The 9,885-nt window shown below is 46.2% G+C and overlaps 1 protein-coding gene across 1 annotated transcript; it reads left to right on the forward strand.

Annotated features, from left to right (window-relative positions):
* The first annotated feature begins 233 nt into the window (after positions 1-233).
* LOC131280936 (farnesyl pyrophosphate synthase) lies at positions 234-9,664 on the forward strand. Its single transcript, XM_058310181.1, has 5 exons — positions 234-1,194; positions 6,957-7,263; positions 8,015-8,376; positions 8,984-9,210; positions 9,300-9,664. Exons 1-5 carry the CDS (start codon positions 968-970, stop codon positions 9,479-9,481), a joined length of 1,305 nt encoding a protein of 434 aa, XP_058166164.1. The 5' UTR covers positions 234-967; the 3' UTR covers positions 9,482-9,664.
* Positions 9,665-9,885: the final 221 nt, after the last annotated feature.

Consider the following 9,885-nt stretch of genomic DNA (forward strand, 5'->3'; position numbering starts at 1 on the left):
CTGTCGCTTCTTCCGCACCGATCCGGGATAACGCTTTGACTGTAGTAGTGAAAGGATGGGTTTATTTTGATTCGTATACGGTACTTCCGTGGAGTTTCATAAAAACAGATGTAATCCTCACGAACGCCACAGTCGTTTCGAAGCATTCGAACGCGCAGTACAACGTGTGTCTATTCTTCAGTGTGGTTTGACATTGCCCCCCAGCCAGACTTTCTTGACAAGACAGGAAAAGTGCCTACCGACAAGTGAAAATCAATGTGGTGAGGGAGTTCTAAAAGGAAAAATCTAAATTTCTCAAACCCTTTCGCGAAGAAACTTTGCAGGGTTCTAGACTCATCCAAGTAGGATACATAAAGGCGTAGAAATACTTCCACTTACGGTATTCATCTCCAGTGACGTCATTGAAGAAAAAAAAGGGTGGTGCATCTTGTGCTTGCCAGTGTGTGTACGTGTGACTGCCAGAGTGTGTACGGATCGCGTCCCGGTGAAATCAACTCCGCGAGAATTGAGAAAGAACAAATTAAAGCAACAACGACTACAAACAGCGGGCGGCAGATAAAAATTCAACCGGTTTTTGTTGCCGTTTCGGGTCGTCAGTGAAAAGTCTTGAAGGCGGAGAGAAATTCAATCCAATAAAAACATAAAACCACGAACGCTACGGGAAGAGTGATAACGAGAAGAGCTAATCCGGTCGAAACCACCGATCGGAAGAAGCGAAAGGCAGCGAAAACGGGCGACGGTGTGTTTGGCGTTTCACGTAACCTACAGTGACGGACGAAAATAGAGACACGCGTGTTCAACCTGGCCGACCAGCGAGAACTACCGGTGCGGTGGCTTTTAGTTTGGCTCTGTTGGTTTTCGCCTTTGTATTCTGATAAACGACGTGGCGAAGACGCCACACGGTAGTGCCGTTCCCAGCAGCCCACAAGAACTAGCGAGGTAGCGAGCGATCACCAAAGACGGCAACATGTTTGCGAAACTTTGCCAAATGGAAGCGACGTCCCGGTTGGCGCGTAGGGCGGTGGCACTGCCCATGGTCAACCTGCCGGCCCTGTGCAGCCGGTTCATCTCGAAAAGCAGCGAGGTGAACAATTCCGACTACATGACCATCCGGACGACGGACGACCAGCACCACCAGAAGGTCAGCCGCAGCTATGACAGCAAGCAACAGATAAGACTGAAGAAGGTGTCTCGGTAAGTGTTGGCGAGCGGCCGGGGAACGCAGGTGGTGTGGGGTATATTTTCCTTTTCTCTAGATAACCACCCCTTTACGTTTGCTTATGCTTTTTGTGTTACGTCGTGGCCACTGTGGGCTACGCGGAAGAAAGAAGCATCAGTGTAGCGGTCACGGAATAATGACCGTTGCTTTCACGGGTACCGACCAACGTTTTTTTTTCTTCCAATCGAACGATCCGCGGCGAACGTTTTGTTTCAACGGAAAGCGGATATGTGCGAAAAGTGAAATTACCTTTTCCCCCCCGTTTCCAATGGTAACATCTTTCCGTCATTGCCTGCTGTTTGCACCGAATATTCGCCGTTGAGCCCTAAAAATCACAACAACCGGTCTCAACCTGTTGTGGAATGCACTGTTGTATGATTGACCGAATGAATGAATTTAATCAAAGGCCAAAAATCGTGCCGCGCCTTCGTTCGACGGCAAACCGGAATTTATTCCTCTGCTCGCCTGGCCGTGGACACGCGCGAGCGTTAAAACGCGAAAGTCCAAAGTTCACCGCGCTGCCTGCCTACGTGAGGTGGTGTTTATCTTCGGTGGCAAGCAGAACCCCCCTCGGTATCAGACGACAAGCCCGATAGTATGCCTCATCATCTCCGACACGCGCTCCTCTTCTATCTTCCCTCTATGGGACCATCTCTCTGTGCGTTAAATGTGTCAAGCTCTGTACACACATACCCAGGAGGTTCGTTCGTTGGCTGCTGCACGATGCCACTGTCCCACGAAAAGAGCATCCACATCCAGACCGTGGCACCAGCAACAACCAACCGGCAGCAAAGCAGCACAAAGACAGTATGCACTTGCAGCATTAAAAATAGAACCGGTTCCAGTTGCATCCATGGTTTGTTGTGTATGCGTCACCCCCGAGGGTCGGTTGTTTTTGTAGGAAAGTCGTCAAGCACACAAGGCCTAAACTACGCGGCAACGCGTGAAGAAAAACGGAGATGAACATTCTCGCCCTAAAGCGCTGTCACGCCATCCACTGATTTCCACTCCAGTCGCGTTGTGGCCTATTTTTCCGACGCAAAACATTCGCCACACGATGATGCAAACTCTTCAGCACATCGTCGACCGCAAGGGGAAATGGAAAACCGTAAATTGAGCGTGTGCCATTTCATGGCTACGCGTGTTTGCGCTTCGAGAGAGGCTGGAGGCAAAGGGTTTGAGTTCATTCCAGTCAAAACAAAACCCCTGTCTGCGTCTTATTTGAACTACTGGCTGGGAATATTACATTCCTTTGCTGTTTGGAAAACCGATCAGGGAAATCGTAGTTTTCATCTCGTAAAGGTCATCCGGAACATTCCATTCCGTTTGTTTCTTTCTTGTGGATAAAAAATGCAAGAAATAACGAAGAAGAAATTATAAACCGTTCCTCCTGGGTCGTTCGACTGGTGATGCCAACAACACAGCCATATGTGCGTTCGGTTGTTTACTACCACCCCTTGGGTGTTGTAATGTGATCGACCCGTCAAACAAAGTAGTCCTTGGAAACGGAGAAAACGGTCCGTTAAAATCGAAGCTTGCTTTGGTCTCAGGTACCGTACGCACGTAGGACCGTAGCTTTGCTGCTACTGCTGATGATTATGATGATGCTGGGCCACGGACAAACGCGGACATAGGGCGTCACGTTCGTGCCATACGCTGACCAATACCCGCTTCGATCCGATCAAATACCGGCAGAGACCGCAAATCCACCCGGTGACGAGTTTTATTTAAATGCGATGGCGACACAAACCCGTCCGTGGTCATCGGCAAAAGGTGGTTTGTTACTTTCCAGTCCGCCGCGGTCCGATCCGATCGGTTCGAGAAACGCCAGAGAAGCAAACATAAAACATCACACATCGCGGCGTCGTGCCGTGTTAATATCGAGTGTCCATTCCGGCCCAGAACCGAGGTGATTAAATATTCAAGCCCCGTATTCTTGTTCCCGGGTGCCTTGTTCAGATGGCAACATCACTTCGCGAACGGCTGACATTAACACAGCCACTGCGAGGTTCGCCACGGGAATGGCAGCGACGAATTACGATTAAAAAATAAAAGTAAGCTAAAAATAAACATCCAACCGTTTCTTCTCTTCAACCCCTGGATCTGGAACCACTTGAATTTTGCGAGACGGCTTGTTTTCCGGCATGTTGGCTCCCTTATGTGCGAAGTACATAAGCCTATTTTCGGCATCTCAAAATGAACGCACTACGACCGACGTCTGGTTCACGAAAGTACGCAGTATCTGATCCCAACCGAGGCAGTCGTATGGTGGTGTTGTTATCTTTTCCTTTTCCGCGAGTCAAACGAGCCTTTTCAAAACATTGGTTTGGCGATTGTACACGTGTTGCGAGGAAGATTGGGTATCGACCTGTGTGAGGCGAGGAGGGGGTTTGTGTTCTTCCATCACATACCGGTTGGAGCATTTAAACTGCGCAGTTTCGTACACGCCAGCGTGGCGCGCGTCGAGACTTCCAAATGTAGCAAGAGGAAAACATCAAAACATGTGCAAAAAACCGGTGGCACACACCGGTTCAAATATCCACCAATGAGTTACATTATTTTATCACAAATATCCTGCATTTCTACTAACAATAAATGAGACATTTTTCTGCTTGGTAAAATAAACGAAATTCTAAATGGCGAAATTTAAGCTGATTGTTCAAGAGCTCTTACACTAAATTTTACCTTAGTAGTTGTATTAAAATTGAGCTTGGGAATTGCCATCTTGGATGAATATTCGTACCAAATTTCGTCCAACTCGGCCCGTGCTTGGCCTTACGGGTCAAAATTATCACCGATGGTGCTGAAAAGGAGTGTCCAAAGTGCCCCATTATTTAAGGCGCGGCTTTGTTGCGTTGTTTCAGACTCTGAAGCGCGCACGATGTTCACCGCCTACTACTACTTATACTTTTTTATAATGTTTTGTGATGATCGACTGCTGGATTGTAGAACGAGCATTAGATGACCGCGGTGGCGTCGTTTACTGCACCAGCACCGTAGCGAGAGAACCGGCCAAACAACACCGCCAAGGTCAAAATGCCGGGTGTGGTGTGAGAACGACCCATCCAACACAAAATGAACATTTCTCCATACAAAATGGGTCCCGGTTTTGTCAACGGTTCTCTCAACGATCGTCCAGTTAAACCGGGATAATTCATTCGGAGCAAAGCCGGCAAAAACAAAAAGAGGAGAGCCCTGATGGGCCCCCTTCTCTCTTCTGCCTTCTACAACACTCTCATGCCTCGAGCACACAGCGGGATTCGAACCCAACCTCTCCAACTCCGGTCTGTGTACGCTATCCACTAGACCGGCGCTCTTGCTTGAGAATGGCGCGCTAAATGTACAATATATATCTAGCTACATGCGTTTGCATGCATCGTTAGCGATCGCTAGCGTAGGCCTCAACCAAGAGCAGGCCATTTAAGGCTCTCGCGGGGTCTTCGCGTACACTCTCTGCACTGCCGTACGGTGGAGAGCGTGTAATTGTATGGAGCGAATTACGCTCTTTGAGGGCTTCGCACTTGTTTGTATCCACGCGTGCTCAGGCTTCATACAAGTTTTGCTCACTCTTCATATAAGTTACGCTCGCGGGCGGGTCGAAAATTGTCGGCCCTACAGCGCGAATGCGACGGAGCATAAGTCAGTCGCTGCGTCTCACTCCGATCCACGGGGATAGGCCTGAGTTCATTCAAAATTGGTAGTAGGGGAACAGGCTAGTGCATTTGTTTACGGACCTCAAAGACACACACACTGGCATTTTCTAACGCCCTGCTGCGGTGACTAGATGTGCGTTGCTGAAACTGGTGCTTTCCAGAAAGTAGGCATTGGAGGAATTATAAATGCGCCGTAGTGCGATGGCTGTTCGATTCGAAAACTAATCTATTCCCCTACGGCCGGTCCCCGCACCTGTGTAGGGAAATAAGGTCTTCCGCAAATGGGAAATATTACGTGGCGAGTGGATTATCATTTACCATCGACCGGTGGTTAGATGAATCAAACAGTTGACGGCAGCTAAACCGTCACCCCAGCCCCAATCGATCTCGGAAAGGGCGTCCAGTTTTATTTTTTATTGACAATCGTATGGAATGTCGTAATACGCCGTCACCGACCGCCGCGATAAGCGTAAGGAAGGAATCGCTCCGGCGTAATAATAATGTTGTTGTTTACGATAGTGGCCGTTCCCTGGTAAGCGCCTTTGGGGGGCTTCGCATAACAAGCCTCGTACGATAGGATAAGAATAGATGCTCTCCCCGTGGGCTTTGTAGGAATGGGAGAGATTGGCCGATTAGCTGCACTTACTTGAAAACGCAATAATATTTCCTTTTTCTCTTTACTATCAAGATGGTAGATATACTACGACCTTCTCTCTATTGTGCTGTTGTAGTGTGGCGTATGTTTTTTTTTCTCCTGTTGTCCTGGTTTCAACTATAATTGAGCCTAGATGGATCGTAATTTATGCTAGTCCGGAAAACCGTATCACCGATCGGGATGCGGACATCTCGCTTCTAAAAAGGTGTCAATAGATACTCGCCTTCAGACGCAAACAACTTTTCTTATGCATATGGGCTTTTCACGAACATTTCATATCAGCGGCAGTACGTGTGCTTATTTGAATTACAAGTAAAATATAATATGCAAACAGATCGCAGAGAAAAGGTGTGACAAAATAATGTTCGTTCGTAGAGCACAATAGTGTTCGTTGTTGGAGAGCTGCTTTTGTGAAGGAACGATCGCTGGACATCAACCCCTTGATATTTCCGTATTTTCGAAAGTGGTAGACGAACTTCAAAGTCCCTCTAATTTTTTGAATATTTGTTTGACAAAAACACTTACGTTTGTGGTCACCAGCTGTGGACAATATAGTTGAATTCCACATTATATGATGATGAACTCATCATCTGCATCATCTGCTTTAACAACAATCACGATGACGGTGGAAAAATATTTTTTTATATTTAAAAAAGGTTTTATAAAAACAGTTTACATTACATTTTTGGGTTCCAACTTCCAATTCCAATGAAGAGAAACCCCCAGTGTACCCCAATTGGCCCAAATCCATTAAGTGACCCATTTTCTCTACATGACGCGATCACCCGCCTTTTGCAAAGAAACCTTATCCTCTGTACTTTGAACGTTGCCTAATCAATCAAAAATTTGATCGCCCCCCGCGGAGATATTTAAAAGTAATCTTATCTCCAAAAGAGAGGTGGAAGAGCGGGACACTAAGCAATAGGCAACATGCCCATTTCGAGAAGGTATTACAACGGAAAAAAGGTGTCCCGCTTCATTAGCGTGAGTGCTTAAAATTGGCGAACAAACACATTAAAATTTACACACCAGTTGCTTATGAAATAATTGAATAAAAAAATACAACCTATTTGCTTGACCGGATCTTTCGGCGTGGTGTGTATTAATTAGCATGTTTTTACTGACTTTATGGGGACGAAAAAAAGGGAATGTATTACTATCCGCCAGTAGGAGCTTCAAGCCGGCACGAATATCTATTTCAGGAAAACCACCACCGACATGTTAATGGTTATAGCAATCAGTGAATCAGCTGATAACAGTTTCGCATAATTGTAGTAAACTCGAACGAAAACAAACCTTACGAACCGCGAGTGAATCTGCCAACCCGATTTACGTCACTCACTGATTAGCCTCAACGTTGCTTTTATTTTTTACCGTTAACCATTATTTAACCGATGTATTTTATTTCTTGTAAACATTTTCATTCCAGAACCCTCTCGACGCTCAACTCGTCGGTACCGGAAGCGGCGGCCCACACGGCCGTCCCGAAAAGCGAGAGCCGCGAGTTTATGGCCGTGTTCCCGGACCTGGTGCGCGACCTGACTGCGTACGCCAGCAAGTACGACAAGAACCTGGCCACCAAGTGGTTCGTCCGTGCGCTGCAGTACAACGTGCCGCAGGGCAAGAAGAACCGCGGGCTGGCGTGCGTCCTGGCCTACCGGATGCTGGCCAAGCCGGAGGACATTACGCCGGAGAACATCCGCAAGGCGCAGTACCTTGGCTGGTGTATCGAGATGGTAAGAGAAGAATGCCCATGCTCTCTCGTGGCCATGATTTTTGTTTCAATGTTTTTTGGCCTTCGGTTGATCGGGTTTAGACCATCGGTGGTTTCGGTGAATTATCTGTTTATTTGTTTGCGGGGTGGCTTTCAATGTCGTCCACTCGAAAATAAACATCATTAATGGAAGGTGCTTCAACAGCTTTGTCTGGGTCTACCGGAGGGCAACAACTACAGGTAGTAACTGACGAATTTTGTCCACATGGGCAGCTTGACAAGGGCCTGTGTTGCTTAGTAAGACAGTTAATCCAATGCCAATTTGTCATGATAGATGAATTTAACTAGAAGCCAAGCAAGTGAAGAATTTAAACCGCCTGTATTATGTTTTTTCCCTCTCACTTCTTATCGCTTACCCTCTTGAGTTGATGCTTTGTTTGCGAATTATATTTGTTATTCCGGTACTGATACCCTACAATCAACAGTTGTTGGAAATTGCCAATCCGCCGACGAGGCGTGGTAGGGCCTCCGAAGGTCGAGTTTGTGACCTTTAACACCAACCTAACAGCGGCAGTGGAGTGGTTCCACACGATGACCGCATGCCACCGTCTCGGCGGGTGTGTGACGCAAATGGGTTGCGATTTATCACGACTAGGGCACGATGCTGAAACATTGATTCGTGTGCACGCTGGGCGTGTGTGATAAGCGATTGATTTTCTTCTTTCTTTCATTTATGTTTCATCATCATCCCCGCTTCCTCTTGCCCCTTGCAGCTGCATTCGATGTACCTGATCGCCGATGATATTATGGACGGAAGCGTTACGCGTCGTGGCCAACCGTGCTGGCACAAGCTGGAAGACGTCAAGATGGTGGCAATCAACGACGGGATCATGATCGACTCGTCGATCTCGTACATCCTGCGGAAGCAGTTCCGCAACGATCCGTACTACACCCGGCTGCTGGAGGAGTTCAACGAGATGAAGTTCATCACGAGCCTGGGCCAAAGTATGGACCTGCTTTCGTCCCGGCTCGATGTCACGCAGTACACGATGGATGTGTACAAATCGATCGTCTTCCACAAGACTTCCTACTATACGTTCTACCTCCCGGTGGCGCTGGCCATGCACATGACGGGGTGAGTTGGGAAATTTCCTTTTTATTATTATTGCAAGTTAACATGCATATGTTTATTTTCGCATTTGATTTGTTCGAATTGGTTCTTTAATTTTTCTATTTACTATTATACCCCAACGCTCTTTTACGATCAGCAGAAACAAATTACTATCATAAAGTAATTTTGTAGTAATTATTTATTAATTATGAACTGGGCAAATCAATGCTATCTTATCATTTTAAGAGCCTTGAATACTTATTATGAGCTTGATTTAGATACCTTAATGCTCAAACGATAAACAGTAAGAAAAATATTAAATTTTAAGCAGCGTGTTGTTTATAGCACTCTTTTTCATTAACGAATGTTTACTTGACATATGGTAGATTTTATTTCGCTATTTGTTAACCTTGTATGCATTTATTTTTTTATGTTTAGTAAATTTGGAATAGTTAAATGGTGTTTTTAAAACCTTTTTTTTCATTCTACAAAATATCTTTTCATCGGAATTGCTTGAACGTTCAATTTTATGGCTCTTAGTTCAATAAATTGACAGCTAGAGGGCGCCGCGTTGTATAGCGCCGTGTTTTATGCACTATGTTATTCATATTCTTTTCGTTTCCCTTTACAGCTACACGGATCCGGAGATGTTCCGACAGGCGAAGACAATCCTACTCGAGATTGGTCAGTTCTTCCAGGCGCAGGATGACTTCCTGGACTGCTTCGGCGACCCAGCCGTCATTGGCAAGGTCGGCACGGACATCGCCGAGGGCAAGTGTAGCTGGTTGGCGGTGGTCGCGATGCAGCGTGCCACCGAAGAGCAGAAGGACATCATGCGGCAATGCTACGGCTCCAAGGGTAAGTGTTTGCCCATTCGAATTCGGGAAATGTGTCATAGAACGGTGTTTCTCATTTTGCCACCATTTTTTCCTAATGTTATCTTCCAGATCCGGAAAATGTGGCTCGCGTCAAGAAACTGTACGAACAGCTCGGACTGCCGACCACGTATGCCACGTACGAGGAGGAGTCGTACAACATGATCAAAACGCACATCCAGCAGATTTCGCGTGGTCTGCCGCACGAACTGTTCTTCAAGATCATGGAGAAGATCTATCGGCGTGAAGCTTAAGAAGGCGCGGCAGCGGACACATACGTACGGTTCACTTAACAGTAGTCGTTAGATTCGTCTTCTTCATTGGTTAGAAAGCAAGCGAGTAAACCAGAATAGTTTCCGTAGAATGTCGAGTGGTAGGAAAGCAGCGAGCGAATCAACATTCGAATCTTTGTAATCTTAAGGTTCTTTACTTCTTTTTTTTTTTTTTTTTTTGATAATGTCAACTGGAAGAATGCACGCGGAAGGTAGTGTGATTAAGAGTGAGAAAGGTGAAGGATTAGTAGTTTTGTGAAGGGTTTTAAGAAAATCTTTCTAGTGAGAGACACAAAAAGTGGAAGAAGCAACAGCTATTGACGGGATCGATCAGTTTATTTTTCACTCTAACTTTTTTTTTTATTACTTTCTAAAAGGAGGAACAT

This window comes from Anopheles ziemanni, chromosome 2 (genome assembly GCF_943734765.1).
Source record: "Anopheles ziemanni chromosome 2, idAnoZiCoDA_A2_x.2, whole genome shotgun sequence".
Taxonomy (NCBI): Eukaryota; Metazoa; Arthropoda; class Insecta; order Diptera; family Culicidae; genus Anopheles; species Anopheles ziemanni.